Source organism: Triturus cristatus, chromosome 2_2 (genome assembly GCF_964204655.1).
Source record: "Triturus cristatus chromosome 2_2, aTriCri1.1, whole genome shotgun sequence".
NCBI lineage: Eukaryota > Metazoa > Chordata > Amphibia > Caudata > Salamandridae > Triturus > Triturus cristatus.
This window is the reverse complement of record NC_140582.1, coordinates 808,857,649-808,880,835: the sequence shown is the minus strand read 5'-3', so window position 1 is coordinate 808,880,835 and position 23,187 is coordinate 808,857,649. Positions and strand designations below refer to the sequence as shown.

At 48.5% G+C, this 23,187-nt stretch overlaps 1 protein-coding gene across 2 annotated transcripts in view; it reads right to left on the bottom strand.

Moving 5' to 3' along the window:
- The window catches only part of OCIAD2 (OCIA domain containing 2), a 108,902-nt gene that overhangs the window by 17,156 nt on the left and 68,559 nt on the right, over positions 1-23,187 (bottom strand). For both annotated transcript variants that reach the window (XM_085642113.1, XM_085642114.1), the window contains one exon: positions 7,821-7,938. In XM_085642113.1, the coding sequence (XP_085498239.1) occupies positions 7,821-7,938 (118 nt within the window). The remainder of the gene's footprint in view (positions 1-7,820; positions 7,939-23,187) is intronic.

The following is a 23,187-nucleotide window of genomic DNA, read 5'->3' as shown; positions in this document are numbered from 1 at the left end:
TTTCACCACGTTTGGTGCAGGTTAGTGCTTTGAATCTCTAGACATGCGTTTCTGGATATAATCCTTCATCAGAAGAGATAAAAAAACTAAATTAATCTGGGGTTGCTGGGAAAGCTGCCACAATCCTCTCAGGTCTCAGTACCTCTCTGGTGCACAGGTGCGTCTCCAAAAGCTCGTCAGCTCAATGGCTCAAGGGAGCCTTTTCAAACAGAAGGGGGATGGGAGCACACTGCTTTAACTCCCAGCCAGTTCACCCCTTAGCATTATGGTAAATGCAATTCACTTTGAATGCTTACTTGGTTTTTTGCTGAAGTGTTCCACCAAGGTTGGTGCAGGTTGGTGCTGTGAATCGCTAGACACGTGTTTCTGGATATAATCCTTCATCAGTAGAGATAAAAAACTAAATTCATCTGGGGTTGCTGAGAAAGCTGCCACAGTCCTCTAAGGTCTCAGTACCTCTCTCTTGTGCACAGGTGAATCTCCAAAAGCTCGTCAGCTTCTGTTTACAAAGGCTCTCATCAGCCATTGAGCTGACAAGCTTTTTTGGTGGTGCAATTAGCATGTACAGTAGTCTCACCAAATAGGTTTTTTAATTATAAGGTGTGCGAATCAGTGTGAAACCACCCATTAACCAGTTGTTTTGAATCAAAAAGTAATATTTTGTGTGCGAATCACCAAAGCTTTGCACAAAGTCCCAAATACCTGACTGAAGGAGTTCCAATAAGCTCCTGTCCGGCGTTGAATGACAGCTGTCCAAGCAGTCAAAGGAAAGTTGAATACAAAGCCACGATGTCGAAGCAGGAAACCAGCACGTCAAATTTCCTGGCGTCACTAGGGAGGAGTATGCATCCAAATGGGCATGGCAGAACATGCACAACAGTTTCCAGGCACACAGGATAAGCGTGCATCCAAATGGGCATGCGCAGAACGAGCATAATACAGAAATGTAATGCCTTCACATGCATGCTCATGCACCTCCACGTGCACTGAATCGGAATGCGGCACTGCCAATTTGGCCCCGAATCTGAAAACAACTCAGCCAAATTAGTCCCGGTAAAGCAGGCATGATTGGCAGACTGCCCTCCACAGCAGGCACGAATTCCAACGCCAAAGTCCAGAATATATTTAGGGGTCCGCCCAGAGGCGCAACTAGACCCAAATGTCAGGTGGGGAAGGTGCTAATTCTTCCAGCAATAGGCAGCGTGGAGATGCGGGAGCTCTAAGAAGAGTTGACAAGCATTTGCAATGCAATAGGTCTCGCATTTGTGAGAGTTTAAGATATTGGCATTGCAAATTACTGCGTTTTATTTATCTGTTTTGATAATTAACACCTAAATAAAGGGCATTGTCATTTACAATTCCAATAGCTCAAACTCTTGAAAATATGTATGATTATTGTACTTAATTTCTTCATTATAGCACCTCAAACGCTTCTGGCCACTTTGATGCTAGTGACAGGCAGTCACGCGCAGCATTTGCGTTTATGGTTTAATAACGGTGCATATACCTTTGGTGGAACTGGTGTCCGAAGTGGCCAAGGAGCAGGAAACGTAAGCTGAGCCACAGACACTTTAAAATCATCATAAACTCGTCCCGACTGAAATACGCCTGGCCCTATGTGAATAACTGCATGTTTTGTTTAGAATGTGTACTAGAGTTCAATTAGCATATTACAAACACAAAGAACACGTTATATATTCAAGGAGTGACTGAGGCCAGAGCTGCCGACTTTGGAGTTGGGAACTAGGTTCAAGTCTCAGCGTCGGCTTAACATCCTGTGATTCTGGTCAAATCACTTCATCTCCCCGTGTCTACCATGAATCAATGTATTTAACGTAACTGGTGCTCATGTCAAGCTCTCTGATACCTTCCGGTCGAGTTCGCACTAAAAAAAAACTGTAAAAAGAAGGAAAAAAAGCACGTACTTGGCACACCGTATTTGTGCACATACTCCAGTATACGTATGTAGGGATGGTGATGTGCCCGATATTTCGAGTGATGAATGGTTCATCTATAGCGTCCTAAACCAACTCCACGTGCCTTTCCTAAAAAAAGACGCCATGGCACTAAGATAACTCGAAAGTGAAAGCACCCCATGCTCTATGTATTCAAAATATCTTACCGGAGTATGTGAATGTAATCTCCAAATCTAAAAGAAAGACCAGACATCAAGTCGATGTCATACTTTGGGTGATACTACTGCCGAAAGATACATTATGTGGTAACAAAATGCTATTCAAACCGACTAAGCGCTCACCTCTTGTTAGCGTGTAGCAGTGGATGAAACCCACGTCTTCTCACGGCTGCTCACGAGCGTACTAGCGTGATGACGTATGCGATTTTAAAAGGACATGTGATTGAAAGAATAACTTTATTGATAACTCCTTGCTCATGCAAAACTGCGTCTGCTACTGAAAACCAGTGTGGCGCTCTGCCACAAGTTTGAAAACCGTATTCAAAAAGTGCTCGGAAGAGTTGCAAGTTCTGCAGAGCTCCAAGAAATCTCCAAATAGTGTTCCAAGAGTAACAAAACTGGTATCATAAAATAATGAAGTGCACAGTGCAATCTCTCGAAATAGTGAAAGAGAAGAAAACGGAACGGTAGCCACAGGGCATCTATTCAGCATTTGGTTTAAAAACCAAATACAAAACCAACAAGACAAGCCCGGCGGAGTGTGGCACGCGCTTGGCGGGGCGGGGGAGCGCATTCGGGGCGGGGGAGTGGACCCTTTGAAGTATGATGCCGAGGGCGCCAGTGGGCTGAAGCGCTTCCCCAAACGGATTGCATGGCGGCACGATGCACGCGATTGTGCGCGTGCTCGCCATGCAATCCACTTTTGGGAATACTTTGAAATGCCCCTTTACTAGAGTCTCGTATAGCGATTGCGTAAACGCAATAGCTAGGCGAGACCTAAAAAAACAACAACGCCTTGTTAACAAGTAAACGGTCTTTTATAGACCTGTGAAGTACTCGGGTGTGGCTGCGATAAAACGGACGCCAGACAGACCAGCCAGTCCACAACAGCTCAAAAACTGTGTGCGTGCACAGAAATCTGCCTCAGCCCGGGCTGACACACACAACAGGAGGATGTGGGGGGACGGAAAGCCCTTTGAGCCATATGGGCGTTGCGTGCCTGGGTCTGTTGACGATCTCCGTGTAGATTCCTCAGTCGGTCGCCAGTCCGTCAATGAAGGTAGTCCTCCTGGTCACCACTATAAGAAGGCACACTGTAGACTTGGAAGTGTGTGTTTTCCAAATATTTTATCAAGAACAAGAGTACAGCATCCAACTGAGCAGAAACACAGTTCCAACTGCCCGTCGGTTTCCACAATAATATTCCCTCATCACATTCAGATTTCATTGCTGGAATCCAAACTTATCAGTTTTCCTTTAAGATGCCCTTACAATAAAGTAACCCCGACAACATTCATCATGGTTTTTATTTTTCTTTAATAGAGTAAACCCTTGATTCCAACAGACAGGGGTCTCTTTGTTATTATTCTCTTTCCTCCACAATACAGGCGATGAGGAGAAGTGCTGCTCATTATGCATCAGTAACTTGCCTTGGATACAAATGGGCATGGGGCGGCATCTCATCAAGGTGGATGTGGTGCCAAAGGTGATTTTATCAATTCCATGACCCTGGTGGGCTTGCACATAAGTCAAGTCAGGAAAGGCATGTTTATAGGTCCTTGCTTGGTAAATCATAAGTTGTGAGGTGGCTGCAAAAGCTGGGTATCATACAGCAACTTTGCCACTGCAGCGCTCCCTAGCCGCTCGGGCCTAAACATAAGACTGTGCGCTGCTTAAATGTCAATTTGAGAAGGGTGCAATTAAAGAACAAATGATGGATCACGGAATCAAAAGAAGATGCATCAGGTGAGTGTAGCAGGAAAATGCATAAGTCTGTTTGACCGGTCTTACTTTTACATAGGTTTTGCATTGTGCCTTTTGGCTACTTTGTTGTGCCATTCAACACAATTGTGCATGTTGTAAATTTGTATCCACTGATAACTAAATACTATGCCCGATGATTAGTAATGATGGACAAGGGTGATATCTGGATGTTATACATGTGCATTGGGTGGGTCAAAGATAGTGGATGGACTTCAGGTCGGTACAATGGCTTAGTTAATATAGTTCACGCACAGCTGCATTTCTCGATGTCTATAATTGGCTTCTCTTTGAATGTGACAACTTACAGGTTTCTATTTACTGTAGCCACACTTTTGCGAGCTGGGGTGGGGATTGGAAGAACATGCATCTGCTTCCCCGTCAGCCAGTACAACTCTGCAATGGGACCCAAGAGGTCTTCCTTTCACCCCTCAATTTGTGTTGTGCTGGGTGTGGCCTCGCAATAAGAAGGGCCAGACTGGCTACTAGCCACTCCTCAGCCCTCTAGAAAGCCTGGAAAAAGCTGTAAAGCACAGGAGGATGAACTCTGTTATAACTGTACGTGTAACTGGAAGCTCAGGCTTTGTTTGTTACTGGTGTCCCACCAGTGACTTCACAAGAAGTTACACCGTCTTCATGCTGCCAGATGGTGTATTTCACCTTGACGTCTGAAGACTGTGCACCAGCCCATCTACTCAATGCAGTTTGTCCTAATGGAAGGAACCTGCCCTGGAAGAATAGCGTGAAATGGCCAGCGTCATAAAAGGAGTGACAAAAAGGGCAAACCGCATTCCATAGCTTACTGAAGCCTATAAGGAAGTCTTCTTGAGAGGGGCATAAAAACAGGGTGACTAGGGGATCGAGGACCTGCAGAGATTTATTCCAGGACTCACTAACATCCCTGACTTTGTGGATGCCTACATCTTCCACTCTCCAGCTCCAGAAAGATGGAGTTTTTCCCCAGTAGGCATCGTGGTAGTTTTGCACTGGCTGCAGCTGGTCACACCGATTGTAGACCCATGGGAAATATCTCACTAATTCTTATGGTTCTAGCGAACAGGGCAGTGAAACTGAAATCATTTCAGGTCTTCCTGCTGTATCTTGGAGAGGCTCCATCTTAATCCTAGATAACAGTGGTGGGGGGTGGGGTGTCCCATTGCCTCCCTTCAAATAAGGCCTCTGAGCAAGGTATTCTCTCACCTGCTTTGCTCCTAGATTGAAAGAGCAGAAATGGTTGGTGCTAGTATCAGAAATATTTTAGGACACTCTCCAATGTGGCATCTCTCTCTCTGACATTTTGATAGGGGGGTCCTCTGTATCTTCAGAGTTCATTGATCCTTCTTACTGACACCAGTGGTCTTGACGTGGGCAACAATGTTCTCATTTCTGCAACTTTGTGTCTTTGGTTTCCAGGTGAGGAAGTCAGCAGTAGGGACAACCCCAGTCACTAAAGTGTATCCTAGGCGGCAGGGGCTCTAGCACTGGTTACCCCAGGCTGTTCACACCATTGCTGACATTTTTATTTCAGATAACTGGGCAAGCTAACATGGTAAATTCACTATATCTTTCTTATCCCATGTATCTTATCTATGATTTTTCCAACCATTCCTACAGAAGATAACACAGGAGGGGATAAATTGCAATACTAGCGGTGGTGTTCTGACCTTTGAAGTCAAATTACTAGTGGCAATACCTTATGGCCAGGCTCCTAGGGTTCTATGTTCTCTAGGAGTTCCCACCTCTGGAAATGTTCCTATATGTATTAAGAGCTGCTTCAATTTTTATTTATTGCACTAGCTGGAGCCTGTTCGAGGTCTGAGGGTCAATTTGTGATCTTTGGATAACAAGAAAGGGAATTCTACTGGACAGGTAAACTCTATGGAGCATGGGAGACTTGGTATCTATCGACTTCTACCCCACTCTTTACTCCGTCTTTTCCACTCTTCATCCCTGTGCCCTTTCCTCTCCTCCCTAACCTTCCCCTGTGCTGTGAATTTGAAATCAACTGGTGATGCAAGGTAAAATAAACAGACTCTCAAGGGGATTAGCAACACTGGACCCGATTCACAAAGGGAATTATAAATCCAACCTACGACAAGTACTATTCCTCAATGAAGCAGAATTAAGATTTTTTGTTATTCACATAACTCAACAGTAGTGCAACTGGGTAGCATTCCCATGCCCAGCAATTCACACATAATGCTGAGTGAGTCATATGTCATTTTCTTTTCGAACAAAACTCAGAGTGCCTACGAAGTATAACAAATGTACTCGTCAAGTTGAAAATGTTCTTTCTCCTCAAGGCATATGCTTTTGGAGTCATCATACACATTCAACAATCCGTATTTGATGTTGGAACATCTATTAGACTGAAGCATCAAATAGGGGTCATCGTTCCGACCTGGATTAATGCCCGACATTTCAATACAGAAACAGAATAGCTCCAAAACCAAGCAGCCATATTCTATTGAAGCTTAGAAAATCAAAACACATCATCTCCTTTGGATCACACAGGCCCACCAGCAGGTTTAAAATCCTCTGTGCTACTTACAAAACCAGCACACAAAATCCATATCTAGAAATGCCAGCCCAACCAACCAATAAAGTTTGGATGGGCGAAGCATGAAGGGAAATGCATCACTAGGGGAAGCACTGATCTTTGGAATTCTGAACTTCCCTGGTCTCCTCTATGAGAGCCCATTCCAGTCCCACAACTGTTAGTCCTCAATCGTATGTGCCTCTACCCCTAGCTCTGCTAACTGGTGGCCGCCTGAATTGGTCCCAGCCCTTACCCTAAACAGTCTGTGAAAAATCTTGGAGTGAAGGTGGATCCATCTCTGTCCATGAAGGACCAAGTAAACGCCACCTGCGGCTCATGTTTCGCCTCTATGAAGCTTCTGAAAAAGGCTCTTCCTTGGCTCCCTGACAGTGCCAGAAAAACTTGGGCCCAAGCTCTTATAATCAGTCGCCTGGACAACGGGAATGCTCTGTTGACATCAGTAAGTGACTCTTTGCTGACAAAGTTGCAGGAGGTACAGAACACTGTTGCTAGACTTATTTGTAACCTCCCTCCTCGTTCACTCTTCCCCCATTCTTCGGGATCTTCATTGGTTGCCTATCAGGAAATGGGCCAGTTTTAAACTCTGCTGTCTGATACATAAGGCACTTCACAAATCCCGCCTCATCTATTTGTCCATGCGTTTAATTCCTTATCAACCGGTGAGACGCCTTAGATTCTCGGATAAGGCTCTTTTGACTATCCCCGGCATTCGGACCTCAAATCAGGGGGATAGATCTTTTTCCTACAATGCCCCCTATCATTGGAATAAACTCCCCATTAATCTTTGCTTATGCTCAAACACTATAGCTTTTAAGAAGGCTTTGAAGACCTGGCTCTTTTAAGAAGTTCCTCCTGCTTATTAGTGCAGCGCTGAGTTACTTCTTCGGGAGTGATTCGTACGCTATATTAAATGTTTATATTATTATTACTTATTGAAAGAAAATGCCATAGCATGCATCAAGCCACCAATCAGCTGCTTCAATGGCATCTCAACACCAAAAGCTCCAATCAAAGAAACCCCCTGGAATCCACTAATCAACAGAATGACGGACTGCAAAATCACTATTGTCGGTGACAATCTTGGCACTGCAAAGCAACTGAAAGGTTGCATATTGGTACAGAACAAAACAACTAAATATTTTGTATGGATAAAAAGGTTATCTCACCTACTAAAAATAAATTATTACCATAAACATGTTACAACAAGGGGGGAATTAAATTGTGGTTTGAGCAAGGGTGGGGTGTTTAGTTCATATTATATTACTGGAAACAGTCAGGCTCCCAAGTCCATTTGGCAGCGAAAGAAATGTAATGAGAGAGTTTTATTAGTTACTTTTTTTGTTGGAAGGTGCAAATAATCCATACCTTTTATGATGTGGACGGAAGTCTTTTCCAAATGGGTGCACGCCTATGGCATGGAATTTGCTCTGGCACACACCTATATATGATATCTTCCCAATGACAAAGCCAAGGACACCGGCCACTATCAAGAAAGGGAAAAAAAAAATTGTAAACGGCATGACTGTAACTAGTATTACAACAGTAATATTTAAACAAGCATTTACAATGCAATGGTCTCGGCAATATTATAGGTAGAGCTATTGGTATTGCTCATTATTTTTTTATCATTTTTGTATCCCTAAATAAATGGCATTGTCAATTCTATTGGCATTAGCTTTTTTTTTGCATATGTGATACCTACTGCATTAGCAGAGAGAGAGTAAGGTAGTGAGATAGAGAGAGAGAGTGAGGTATTGAAATAGAGAGTGAGGTAGTGAGATAGAGAGTGAGGTAGATAGAGAGTGAGGTAGTGAGATAGAGAGAGTGATGTAGTGAGAGAGTGAGGTAGTGAAAGAGTGAGGTAGTGAAAGAGTGAGGTAGTGAGGGAGAGGGATGTTGTGAGGTAGTGATATATAAGCATAGAGTGATGTTGTGATGTAGTGAGATAGAGAGAGGTAGTGAAAGAGAGAGTGAAAGTGAGTTAGTGAGATAGAAAGAGTGAGGTAGTGAGATAGAGAGTGATTGAGGTAGTGAGTGAGAGAGAGTGAGGTTGTGAGCTAGAGAGTGAGGTAGTGATGTTTTGAGAGAGAGAAGTTGTGAGATAGTGAGGTAGTGAGATAGAGTGGAGTAGTGAGGTAGAGAGAGTTTGTTGTTATGTGAACACACAAGCGTTTAGCAAGCAAAAATACTTCCGTGTGCCATATAACGGTATTTAAGACTGCGCGATCAGAGAAAAACAAAGTCACAAGGAAATCCGACCCCCCTTTTTACACATGGTTTGTTCTTAAAGACCAAAAATGTATGAATGAAGAAGAGTTAAATACATTTTGTAACCACAAACAAGATGTGTGTTTCATTTCAAACCGGCTTCTCCGAGGAGAATGCCCGTCCCAAACCACTCACTGCTGCTTTTTTAAAATAATAGATAGGTATATCTTTTCAGCAGGTTTGCCATGGCATATGGGTTTCTGTTTGCTGCCAAGATAGGTGAGATCGTATCCTTGACTTAGTACTACAACTATTCTTGATAAACAGGCAATAAGAAACGGCGGGAGGATTAACCTTGGTTAAAAAACACGAAATGCTGGTAATATTATTTCATAACAGGAAAAGGAGCTCAGCAAGATATGAAGATGCGAACACTTCTACAAAAGGCTTCCGTGGGAAAACAGTACATGATGCCAGTTGTAGAGACATTTAAGTAACACTGTTTTGAGTTACATTGAGTAATGCACCTTAATTATGCTAGAACTTACTATATTAATGTGCTAGTGCTTTCGCTATTTAATTGAAATATAAAGCTGTTGATTTGAAAAAGGACTAAAGGAAACTCGACAGCGTCGCGTGCTTTGAGCACAGGTTTGGGCCAGGCGCAGCTGAAGCGGCAGCCACACAGTGACCCGATTTCAACTCGTGCTTTAACCACGGCGCCTATATTTTCTCTGGCCCTTGATTTAATTTACGCAAAACAATCAGTAGGCAACTCAACAGTAGCCAGGATCCTAGGTGCAGAGGAAGGCGGCGATTTTCTTTTGCTTCACCTTTGTTTACACGAAAATAAGGAGCCATCTTTTCACTAGCAAGATGCTTCACTTTTCACACCACGATAGACTCATGCGACCGGTCCCGTAGACAGGAATACGAAGCTCTGATGACAAAAATATACAAAACAAAACCCCTCAGGCACAGTCATGAGCACTTGAAGGCAAAGATGTTTGATACTTCAGAGGGGGGTTCTATGTCCAACCTAAGAGAGCAATTCAATTGTGGCTTTACTGTTGGGAAAAGGTAAAGAAACGTGTATAAAAGAGGGGAAAAAAAGACAAGCACACCACTGCCTTTCTCCGAGGCGAAGCAATGCCTCGGAGAAACGCAGCGGTGGTTTCAGATTCGGGGGCGTGGCTAAAAAGTGGAAAGAAGCGCACGGAACACGCCCCCGAATCTGAAAAAGACGGAGCCTATTTGGAGGGACGGCTCTCTCCTCCAATGGCTGGCCTCCGTTTAGGAAGCCAGTCAATGGAGGAGAAGCAAAAAGAGAGGCGGGCTAAATAGCCACTCTAAGAAACATTAAATCTCTGACTTCCGGTTCTGCCTTCGGCAGACCGGACGGTCCTCGACCTAATGACTTCCGGTTCTGCCTTCGGCAGACCGGACGGTCCTCGACCTAAAAACGGTGCCTATATCCATAAACTATTGCAGGCTCGAGCTTGTAGCTCAAATATACAGAAGGTCAATTATTGTAAGGAAAGCCAAAAACAAATTTCAATGGCATTATTAATTTAAAAGAAAGCTCATAATAACCCCCTTTTAAAAAAAAATACATATTTTTATTAAGCTTTTTTATATTTTTACAGGTATAGCGTAGCAAGTAGTCTACAAGTAGAGCATACAGGTGGCAACACTGTGATACAATGCACTTCCATTAAAAGCATAACAAATATAGCCAAGGTGCGCAGAACAGTAGTTAATAGGAGTGTGCGCACTACTTCGTCAGAGTGGAGAGAGCATGGGCTTGCAGAGTAATTAAAATACATTTCAACTTTGAACGTGAGAACCAGCCCATGCCTATGCAAAAAAAACCAAGGATAACCGGTCCAGTATTAGAGCAAGGAAATAGCGGTTACATGAAGTGGAGGGATGGATATCTCTCAAGAATGGAGGTGCCATTCTGGGAAACCAAAAACAGCGGTTGGGCATTCGGCATAATAATGCAATTAAGGAGACAGGGTATCGTCCCTCAGAGAAGACTGCACCTCAGTCATTAGAGTGTCCCAGCCAGCAGAAATAGGGTATTTATGCAAGCCCCTGAGATCCTCCTGGTGCAGGGCAGTGCTCTCAGCCTGAGCCCAGGGATCCATTGAGTGAGCCCAGGCAGAGAGCTGAGGAGGGGCGGTTGAGTGCCATCTGCGAGTAGTCAAACGTTTAACTAGCAAAAGAGCCAGGTCCCAGAACCGCGCAGTTACTTAATTGTTTTGGGTGCGTCTGAACATACCTAGCAGTCACACCTCCCATGTGTGTAACGAGAGGTTCCCCATACAGCAGGCTGAGAGATTTGTGATACCTAGCCAGTACTGGGAGTTCTCCCAGTTCAGGGCATGTCCAAAACATATTCAGGTAATCAGAGTCTGGCAACAGCAGAGGCGGCAAGGTGTCTGTGCAGTGGAAGTTGCAGTAGCTTTTGTATTGGGTAAGGTAGGCCCTGTGCAATATGAAGTACTGAATAAATTTAAAACAAGCGTTACAGGACACCAAGGCTGGGTATGCCAGAAGAACAAGTTACTTACCTTCGGTAACCATGTATCTGTAAGAAACATTAGTTAGTTAGATTCCTCACCTTAGAATATCCCCAGGCGTCAGACTGGATCCGGAAGATTTTTCGTCAGCAATACCCCTTGCGCATCGCTAGGCGTCGTCTGTGGCTCCGCGTCCGTCGTCGGCGTCGTGCGCCGGAATGACGTCGGAGTACTTAGACGCCGCCCTCGCGCGCTGACGTCAGTTCTTGTACATAGCTTTCCGCGCCAGGAACGCAGAGCCATGCAAAGACCGACACTGGTGCCAAAAATAAAATCTAGGGGCCTGAAAAGGATAACCTTAACCCTAGATGTCAGTTCGCAGAACGGGGAGGATGGGTGGGTCGGTGAGGAATCTAACTAACTAATGTTTCTTACAGATACATCGTTACCGAAGGTAAGTAACTTGTTCATCTGAAAGAAACACGTTAGTTAGATTCCTCACCTTAGAATAGATACCCAAGCAATACCATCCCCGGTGGTGGGTCTGCGAACCAAGATCACACCAGAAAGTCCTGGGGGACAGAACGGCCAAAGAAGCCATCCCTCCGGACTTGGCTGTCAAGGCAATAATGCCTGGCAAACGTGTGTAGCGAAGCCCACGTCGCCGCCTGACAGATGTCCTGCAAAGGGACACCCCGTCCCAAAGCAGTAGTAGCCGCTGTGGCCCGAGTAGAATGGGCGCTCAGCCCAACAGGAGGGTCCTTTTTTGCCAAGGAGTAACACATTTTGATGCACAAAACGACCCACGAGAGATGGTCCGTTTGTGCACAGCTTTCCCCTTCTTAGCACCCACGTATCCAACGAAAAGTTGGTCGTCCACCAGGAACTGCTTTGTGCGGTCCAAATAAAAGGAGAGCGCACGTTTTGTGTCCAGACGGTGGAGCCTCTCTTCCTCTTTGGAAGGATGCGGAGGCGGAAAGAAGGTGGGCAAGGTGACAGACTGCCCAAGATGAAATGGAGTCACCACTTTCGGAAGAAAGGAGGGACGAGGCCGAAGGACAACCTTGTCCGGATGAACAGAGAGAAAAGGAGGCTTTGAAGATAAAGCCTGGAGCTCACTCACCCGTCTAGCCGAGGTGATGGCTACCAGAAAAGCAGTCTTAAGCGTCAGCAGACGAAGAGGACAATTATGAAGAGGCTCAAAGGGAGCACACATTAGAAATGTGAGAACAAGATTCAAGTCCCACTGAGGCATTACAAAAGGGACAGGAGGGAACATGTGAGTAATGCCCTTTAGAAAGCGTGTAACTACAGGGGACTTGAAAAGAGAAGGCTGATCAGGAAGCCGCAAGAAGGCAGAGATGGCAGCAAGATAACCTTTCAGGGTGCCCAGGGCAGAGCCCTGCCGGGCCAAAGAAAGAAGAAACAGTAGAACCTCAGAAAGAGGGGCGGAAAGGGGATCCACAGCCTTTGCTGTGCACCATGCCACAAATTTGTTCCACCGGCAGGCGTATACCGTCTTTGTGGAGGGACGCCTGGCTGCCAGAATGATATCACAGACTTCAGGAGGCAAGTCAAATGGCATCAACTGCCGCCGCTCAATCTCCACGCATGGAGGTGGAGGCTGGACAGGTTCGGGTGGAGGACCGTCCCCTGCTGCTGCGACAGAAGATCTTCCCAAAGGGGCAGACGTATCGGAGGATCGGTCAACATACCGAGTAGCTCGGGATGCCAGTACCTTCGTGCCCAATCCGGAGCCACCAAGATGACTTGGGCCCGGTCGTGCCTGATCTTCTTCAGCACTCTGGGCAGAAGTGGTATAGGCGGAAAGGCGTACAACAGACCGCAACTCCACTCGTGACGAAAAGCGTCGCCGAGCAAGTGCCGCCTTGGAAATTCCAATGCGCAGAACTGCTGACAATGCGCGTTCTCTTCGGTGGCGAATAGATCTAACCAAGGCTCTCCCCACTGCTGAAAGAGACCTTGCGCCACTTCGGAGTTCAGACGCCATTCGTGATCCATCATGCACCGGCGGCTGAGTTAGTCTGCTCTGGAGTTCAGAGAGCCCGCCAGATGTTGAACCACTAGGGTGACGCCCTGGTGTTCCAGCCACGTCCAGAGGCACAGAGCCTCCTGACAAAGGGTCCACGACCCCACCCCGCCCTGTTTGTTGCAATACCACATGGCGGTGGTGTTGTCCGTGAACACCTGCACGACACTTCCCCTGACAGAGGGAAGGAAGGCTTTCAGTGCAAGTCGGATCGCTCTCAACTCCAACAGGTTGATGTGGAGACGAGACTCCGCCGGAGACCAGAGGCCTCTGATCTCCGCCTCTCCCATATGGCCACCCCAACCCAGGAGGGACGCATCCGTCACTACGACATGCTCCGGTTGGGGAAGGGAGAGGCTCTTGCCCGTGACCCAATCGCGGTCCGTGAGCCACCACTGCAACTGCTGTGCAGTGCCCTCCGAGATCAAGACATGGTCGGACAGGTTGCCGTGATGCTGGGCCCACTGAAACTTCAGGTCCCACTGCAGAGCCCGCATGCGCCGCCTGGCGTGATGCACTAGTAGGATGCAGGAGGCCATCAGCCCCAGAAGCCGCAACACTAGCCTGACCGAAACCCAGGATAGAGGCCGAAAGATGGGAATCAGGGCCTGAATATCCCGGACCCGCTGTTCCGGCGGATAGACCCGGAACTGCGCCGAATCGAGAACCGCTCCGATGAAAAGGAGCTTCTGAGAGGGACTCAGGTGTGACTTCGGCACGTTGATGGAAAACCCCAGCAAATGCAGGAGATCCGCCGTAGTCTGGAGGTGGGAGACGACTGCCTGGGGCGAGCCCGCCTTCAACAACCAGTCGTCGAGATAGGGGAAGACTGGAGCCCCTGATCTGCGCAGATGAGCTGCGACCACCGCCATCACTTTCGTGAACACCCGAGGGGCACTGGTAAGGCCGAAGGGGAGCACGGTAAACTGAAAGTGCTCCTGACCCACCGTGAACCGCAGGTAACGCCGGTGGGCCGGCAGGACGGGGATGTGGAAATATGCGTCCTGCAAGTCCAACGCTACCATCCAGTCCCCAGGGTCTAGGGCAGCTAGAACCTGAGCCAAAGTCAACATTTTGAACCTTTCCTTCCGGAGGAAGGCATTGACGTTCCGGAGGTCCAAGATAGGGCGTAGGCCCCCTTTGCCCTTCTTGGGCACCAGAAAGTAGTGGGAATAACAACCACGACCTACTTCTGGGCTCGGAACGCGCTCGACGGCCCCCTTGGCCAAGAGGGCCAAAACTTCCTCGTGGAGAAGATTCAAATGATCCCCCGAGATACGGTGGTGCTGCGGTGGCATGGCTGGAGGGGTCGTCTCGAAGGGGAGGGAGTAGCCCCTTCGGACGATTTGCAGCACCCACCTGTCCGATGTGATGGACCGCCAGTGGAGCAGGTGAAGGCGAACTCTGCCACCCACTGGCGTGGAATGGGCCTGAAAGCTCGGACTAGGAAGGCTTTGAGGCGGATGCTGCCGGGGTGGATGTGGGCTGACCTCGTCGTCCTCCAGAACCGCCTCGGCGGAAACCACGTCCGCGACCGCGCGCAGGTTGGTTCTGCGGCTGGTGGCTAGGCTGACGTGAGGAGCACCCCTTCCTTGGCCACGAAAGGGGCGAAAGGCGGAAGTTTGCGACCGCGGGGCCGAGAGGCCCAAGGACTTGGCCGTAGCCCGGGAGTCCTTAAAGCGATTCAGCGCACTGTCCGCTTTCTCGCCAAAAAGGCGAGTGCCATCAAAGGGCCTGTCCATGAGAGTGCTCTGGACATCGCCCGAAAATGACGTGGACCGCAGCCAGGCGTGACGTCTAAGCGCCACTGTGGTAGAAATGGCCCTACCCAGCGAGTCCGTGGTGTCAAGCCCACATCGGATAGCATGTCGCGCTGCATCCCTCCCATCGGCCAGAGCCTGGGTAAGTCGTGTCCGGACCTCCTCCGGACACAGGGGCAGCACGTCCTCCACCGCATCCCACAGAGAGTGGGAATAACGGTCCAAGAGACAAGCGGTGTTCAAAGACCGCAGGCCCAAACTAAGGGAGGAGAACAGCTTCTTGCCAAACTGTTCCAGTCTCTTGGAATTCCGGTCCGGGGGAGCGGTCGGGAAGGAGGATTGGGAGGTAGAGGCCTGGATAACCAGGCTCTCGGGGGTAGGGTGTTGGGACAGAAAACTGGGGTCGCCCGGAGCAGGGCGGTGGCGCCTGGCGACGGTCCTGTCCACAGGAGGAACTGTGGAGGGCTTGGACCAGGTGCCCTGCAGAACGTCAATGAGGGCCTCATTGAATTGCAGCAGAGGCTCAGTGGAGCTTGCTGCAGACTGAAGCACCTCAGTAAGGACGTTAGTCCTCACAGCCACGGCAGGCAGCTCGAGCCCAAGGGCTGCGGCCGCTTTGCGCAGCACCACAGAGAAAGCAGCGCCCTCCTCCGAAGCCACAGTCGGAGGAGAGACGAATCCAGTGTCCGGAGAGGTATCCAGGCCACTGGCCTCCCCCAGTTCATCTGCCCAGTCCTGTGACATTTGAGCCTGAAGGGCCATAGGATCCTCGGATCCCTCCCAGTTGTCCCCATCATCCGATTCCTGGTATACAGGAGGAAGGAGCGGAGCCGGGCGATAGACATAATGTGTCTCTAGCGGCGCCGAACGCGGCGTCCATCGACGCCGTACCGGCACCGGGCCCGGAGTGGGGCTGAACTGGGGCTCGACGTGGAGCGGAGTCGACGTCGGAGGTGGTACCGGTGTCGACGGAGGAGGCGTTACGAGGTCGACCGGCGTCGGCGGGGACTCGAGAACGGGTCCCTCGGGCGCTTGCAGCGTCGAGGCCGGAGCCGTCAACGGCGCCGGAGCCGCCGGCGGGCAAGGCAGCCCAGTCGGGTCCGCGGGGCCCGAAGGCGCGCCAGCGGGCGTCGACGGCGGAGCCAGGCTCCTCATGGCCGAGAGGAAGGCACTGACTTCCGCCGGCGTCGCGTCAGTCCCAGGGACCGGTGGGTATGGGGACTTGCGCGGCGCCTGCGGCTCCGCTGGAGCCGCGGGGGTGGAACCACCCTGACCCTCGGCCGAGTCGCGCGACCGGCGAGGGGAGTCCGAAGAGCGGTGTCGCCTCTTGGACTTCTTGGAATGCTTCGACTTACCCGAAGACTTGGATCCCGATGACCGATGGTGACGTCGGCTGCGGCTCCGCGTCCAATCCTTGGACCTCCTCCTGGACCGGGATCGAGAGGCGCGCGGAGCCGAGTGGCGAATCTCGAGAAGCTTACGGGACCGCTCCCGTCTAGCCTTCGAGGTCAGGGCCTTGCAGTCCGAACACGACTCCGCGTCGTGGTCGAGGCCCAAACAGTAAAGGCACCGGCGGTGATGGTCCGTAACCGACATCAAGCGGCTACAGTCAGCACAGGCTTTAAAACCAGGAATCCTACCGGCACCGGAGTCGAGACAAGATCAAAAAGGATCGAAAAAGTTAGTCAAAAAATGACTAAAGGGGTAGCTCTCCCGGATCTGCGCTTACTGGCGCGGAAAAAAGAAGAACTGACGTCAGCGCGCGAGGGCGGCGTCTAAGTACTCCGACGACGTCATTCCGGCGCACGACGCCGACGACGGACGCGGAGCCGCAGACGACGCCTAGCGACGCGCAAGGGGTATTGCTGACGAAAAATCTTCCGAATCCAGTCTGATGCCTGGGGATATTCTAAAGTGAGGAATCTAACTAACGTGTTTGTTTCAGATTGCCCTGCTACTCTTTGCCCGAACAGGGGCGACACTGCTTGCGATCTCAGTAGCAGCATAGTGATGTAAAAGACGCCGTAGCGTGCATACGTAATGAGCTAGCAAACTATTTTATTAAATGGTGGCCCGGCCCTATGACATGCAAATACTGAATCACTAGGTGCACCGTGTGTTCCTGCTGTATTGCGCCTGTTTAGGGGAATTGTATAGTAGGAATTGACCCGGGTGAAGCCTGGCGACAGTGAAGAGTTACTCCATGGGAAGGAGAAAGCCATCTTGATTAAGATCACCACAACTATGAAGTCCTATTTCATGCCAAGGGCCCAAGGTAAAGGAGCCTATCGTCTGCAAAGAGGGAGACTGAATGAGTTCCGTCTCCGAGCGGAATGCCCCATTGTTGACCATGCACATGGGAGACGTGAGCCAACGGTTCCATTGCTAAAGAAAATAGCAGTGGGGACAGTGGACATCACTGATAGGTGCCCCTGTAAATCGATATGAAGTCAGAGATGAGGTGGCCAGTTTTTACCCTAGCGGAAGGTTGGGTGTAAAGGAGTTTGATTAAGCGAATGAAGTAACTCAAACAAGTAGGTCCACTCCAGTGATTCAAAGGCTTTTTCTAGATCCTGCACCAGACAGCCTGCCTGGTGCCAGACAGCAGAGGCATACTTCAGTATGCGAACGAACCTGTGCAGGTTGAGGAAGTATTTCTTACCGGTGCAAGCCCATTTGTGTGTGGCTGGACCAGATGGGGGAACAGGGGGGCCAGGTGGTCTGCCAGAATCTTAGAGAGTATTTCGCAGTTCGCAATAAAGACTGCAAGTGGTCTATAAAATTCCAGCTCAGACGGATCTCTGCCTGGTTTAGGTAAGAGCTAAGAAGAGCTTTGCGAATCAAGGGAGGAAGACAAGCAACGGTCATAGCCTTGTGGTAAATCTCCTTCAAGCGTGGGGGAAGGAGGGATGTGTATATTTTATAAAACTCAGGCGGTAGCCTACCAGGGCACAAAATCTTGCCAGATGTGAGCATGCATATAGCTTCTTTGATGCCAAAAAAGTGTGATGACACTATTAAGTTCTTTCCTTTGATCCGGTAGTACTTGCATTGAGACATTAGCTAGGAAGAGCCCGACATCTGCCACTGATGCAGCGGATGCCGATATGTAGAGGGAAGTGTAGTGCCACATGAATGCAGCTTGTATAGCCCTCTGCATGTGGATGAGAGCCCCAGATTCTGCTCGTATGTGACGTTGTGGCTGATCTGGTCAGATTAGCCAAGCAAGTTGCCACCCGATCTGTCCGCCTCAGAGAGGCAGCAAAGTATCTCCAGTAATGCAGCATGTTCACGACACGCTTTATCCAGGCACTCCTTGTCCTCTATAGTGTAGTCCACCTGCGTTTTAGTGGAGCATTGCCCTCTCTACTTGGAAGATTTCACTATTGAGCTGGCGGTGCATATTCAGGGCACTGCCCAGGCAATGTCCTCTGGTAGCTACTTTGAAGGCATCCCAATCAACTAGATGAGATGTGGCCGTGCCACTGTCAATTTCAAAGTATACCGATATGCTGTTGCTGAGGGAAACACAGAAGGGAGGATCCTCTAGAGCTGATGTTTGTAAGCACCATGTTGGGATAGGAGTGGGGCCACAGCCCCAGCATATACGGAGGTGTTCGGGCATTATGGTCAAAGTGAGTTCTACCGGGGTCATCAATGGAAACAATGTGGGGGACTAGATCCGGTTTGCTAACCAGGCGATCAATTTGGACATGAAGTTCATGAGGGTGTGAATAGAACAAATAAGCTGTTGAGGCATTATCCAATCACCAGAAGACTCCAGTGATTTAGCCTGCCAGTTAGTGTCAATGCATTCGAAGTGGCAACAGTGCAAGGAAGTGGGGGAAAGGAGCGATCCAACTCAACATTCAGAATACTATTAAAGTCCCCAGCAATAAACCAGGGGGTCAGCTCCAGTCCCAGATAGAGTATCCAGGAAGGCGGCCTGCACGGAGTTAGGTGCATATATTGCTCCAAGCAACACATGACGGCCCTGTAATCTACCATATATAAAGATATAATGCGCCTTCAAGTCTGTAACTGTGGCAACTATAACAAAGGATACCCCCGCTCTTATCCAGACTAAAATCCCACAAGTTCATGTGGATTAATTAGTAGAAAATACCTGTTCCCTCCAGCGCTTTTGTCAGCGCACAGCCTCTCTTAGTTAGGTGAGATTCCCGCAGAAATGCAACGTGTCGCCCTACGACAGAGATAGGAGTATAATGCGTAACTACGAGAAGGGAAGGAGTGTGCATGCCCCAAATGTTCCAGGATATTAGTGGTAGCAATTGTGGTAGCTGTGTAAGGGGTATCAGACTCAATTTAGAGAAGTGGTGCAAAGCTCACCTGGGAGCCCATGTTCAGGGTAGGTACAGGCAGCAACAAAGAACCAATGAAAGCCAACAAGAGAGAACTCATAATAACAGAGTGGAGGGACAACATGTTTCTGCCCAAACTTGTTAACGGCTGACATCAGTGAAGGCCAACTAATGAGGGGGGTAGGTGTTAGTATATAGGGACTATGAGGGTGCAAAACTCCTCAATGCCAGGTGGCTTGGGAGTGCCTAGGGCTCCCAGAGCAAGCATCTAACATGCGAGGCATAGCAGATTCTGCATAGTTAGCCAACAGGAAAGCTCTGCATGGGAGCCAGCCTGAGATAGCAGGAGGAAAAGCACAGTTGCCAGCTAAATAGTGTCGAACATATGGCATTCACAGCACCTACTATATTGGGAGTCCGAGCCAGATATTAGCAACAAGGGTGCCCCCAACAGGCCCAGAGCACAGGTTTGGAGATCTAGACCTTAAGGAGAGGCACAGGGTAGGTGCCACACTCAGAGCAGCACATAGGACTAGTAGATTGGCAGTTATACAGATTTAGTAAGGACAGGTCTCGCATATTGGGAGCAGACCCCATAGCCAACCAGTGCTAAAAGTCATGTCCCACAAAGCTCAGTCTGTACAACAGTGCCAGGTCTCCTGTAACACCACAGAGCTAGTAAAAGAGTGTGCTCTGTGTGCAGTGAGAGGTGAGTAACATTGTTCATACAACACAGCAAAGCATCCACTGCACAGGACTGCAAGTACACTAAAGAATTATTCCAGTACAAACGGGTGGCAAATTAGATAGACATGTATGCCGAACTCCACCCCTCTAGAAGCCATGTAGAACCTGTTGCCAAAATAATATACATTACAGTTGGGACATACGAAGAGAATGCACAAACATGAAGGTGTCTCACCACCAGAAAGAGTTCAAAGGTGATTGTCTGCTGTTTCTGGAGTCACATTAGTTGATGGAGCCCAGTGAAGGAAAGCAGGATATTGAGGATTCCTCATCTCTTGACGATTTAGAGCCATCTCAGTCAGGATCCGAAGATAGAGCAGGAACTCCTAATGCTGCAGCCGCCTGCAGCGCCTGCCTTCTTTCCTGTATAACCTGCTCCAGATTGGGCGAGTGTGATGACTGAGACAGCTGTTGTGCCCAGAGGGTTCCTACAGTGTTGACAGCTTCCGTTCGGGGCCAACGACCTTTCCGCCAGTGACTGTGAAGAGGTGATCCCCATGGCCCAGCACCGCACTGCCCAATCCTCAGGGCTTCTTTGGGTTCGTAAAGAAGAGCAATGTACCATCTGTCACAACCTGAAGACATGCCTGGGACGGAAGTGAGTATTTAATGTAAGATTTCCGAAGTCTGCGTTTGACAGCAAGAAAAGAACTCCACTGACATTGTACTGCCAACGTATAGTTAGGGAAGATTATCTCGCATGTATTGTCCACTGCCAGAGTGTTAAGCTTGCAGGCCTCTCTCAGGCTCACATCACGGTCCTTGTATTGCAACAAATGCACCACCAGCGGTCTCGACAAGTCGCCAGCAAGGGGCCTCCTTGTCAGCACTCTGTGTGCCCATTCGATTGAAAAGAAGGGCTAGATGGTAGTGGAGGGAACAAAACTGCGGAACCACGCCTCTAAGTAGGGACACTGCATCCTGGCCTTCTACGTTCTCAGGAAGGTTCACCACTCGGACATTGTTCTATAAAGACACAAGGCATTTTTCTATGGAAGTCAGGACAATGTTCAATTTGTCATCGACAGCGGTAAGTGTGGTGGAGGGTTCTGAAGAGACTCCCACTCTAGGCAAGTATGGGCAGGGCTGAAGGAAGTGCTCCGGACCAATTCTGTCTTATGGCCGCCGAGTGAGCATTCGCAGAACCAGTGAGGAAACAGGTCTTGCCTGCAGGTGAGAGCATGCTTGTGAGCACCCAAATAAGGTGAAGCGCTACACAGCATGAGCAGCCCAACAGTTGGGAACAAACCTCAGGAGATCGTAAACAGCCGCAGGTGAGAATCTAGGAGCTGTGAGGGGGTAGAATGCTGTCCCTTACAGTGAAGTTAGTCAGTAGCTGACGTGGGCTCACCTACTGCCACATGATGTAGTGGGTGGAAGAAAGATGTGAATGACACAACAGAGCAGTGGATGGGGTGGGTTGGGTTGGTGGAAAGCCCTTGTCAGAAAATACATTATACATATAATTTTAGTAGAAACAAAAGGTCTTGGCTAATGCCAGGCCTAAAAAGCAGTGGACTCTAACAGGTATTTGAAGCAAAAGGTGTATATTTCCTTTTATATTTCCTGGTATATGACACACTGCCAGTCACTTAATCTAGCACTAAAATAAAACCAGAGGATGAGAAAAACTTAAGAGTCTGCATTAAATAACTGCAAAGTCAAGTGTTTTAACATTCAGCACTGGAGATGGAAGAGAACAACTAGACCTAATCAGATTTGAAAGGTAGTTTAACAGAAGTTGCGACCTAATTTTAACTGCAGACAGGTATTACATTTTCGAATGTTGCCTTGTCTATAAATACCTTACTTGCCTTTATGCAGATGTTATAGAAAATAATCAAAAAATGGATTCGATTAACGCTGCTGCAATTTGGGCACAAACATTTACTGAATGAATTAGTATTTTGCGCACTGACCTATGTACTAATAGGTCGGTGTCAGAATACTTGCTTTTATGAAAAAAAAAAAAGGAGTATTTATATACTAGCACAAAGTAGAATATGGCATTTCCAAGCAATATTCACAGTCCCTTGAGGAGAGGGCTTGGATGTTTCAACCGGTGCGTTCCAGAGTCCCACTCCCCTCTGGCTAGCAGTAGTGGTGGTTATTCCCCATTTACTATAGGAGACATTCAGATTAAGGTCCCACTAGTGGTCTGATTCTCAAGAGTCCCACTCCCACTAAAATCAAAAGTGTTCCAGCTGCAGCCTCCTCCTCGCAAAGACGGTTTCAACCAAACAACGTTCATTGCATGTCCCAGAACTCCCTGCTGGCATACAAGGTCACGGCCCTCACTCTATATAGGGATAAGGCCCGACTAGCATAGCAGCAATCTTAGAGGTGGCCCCTCCTGGCATGCAAGCGCACCAACTCTGCTCGGCACCTGCGCTACTGTCTGAGCTGCACAGTAGCAATTTTCTCTGCAGCTTCCCCAGCATCAAGGGTTGCAGACATCACTACATGTACAAGTTACGGTCTGATCAACAGAGTAACAATCTTCACGGCAGCCCCACCTGGCATACATGGTGGCTGACTCCAATCCACGTACGGCCTATGGCCTTATCAGCATGAACAACAATCTTCAGGGTGGTCCCACGTGCCATACAGGATCGCTTACTTCTCTGCACGGATGAGCTATGACCCGATCGGTGCTGCAAAGATTATATCTCACTTCGCGGTGGCCCTCCCTTGACATATGGATGTCAGCCATAGTGATATGTGTATCAAAAATGTACCCCAGGACCTCAGCCCTACTCTTTATGATCCACTCATCAGCTCCATCTCCTTGGTGGGGTGTGCTCTGGCCCCTTTCTAGTGAACTCTCTCTATTTCAAAGAAGACCCTTTGAAGTGCACCGAAGAGCTTGTCTCTCTTTCTACAGTGTGTCCCATTTACAAATCAGTCTGGGGGAATTTCTCTACTTCCTCATGTTTCCCATAATGAAACCCACAGTCTTCCATGTTTAGTACCATTCACAGGCACACACACACACCAAGCACATGCATATAACACACATGTACTGTACAGCACTGCATCTCTAAAGCATTGTACCATTCACAAGCACACATGCACCTAGCAAATGTATATAATACACATGTACTGCACAGCACTGCATTA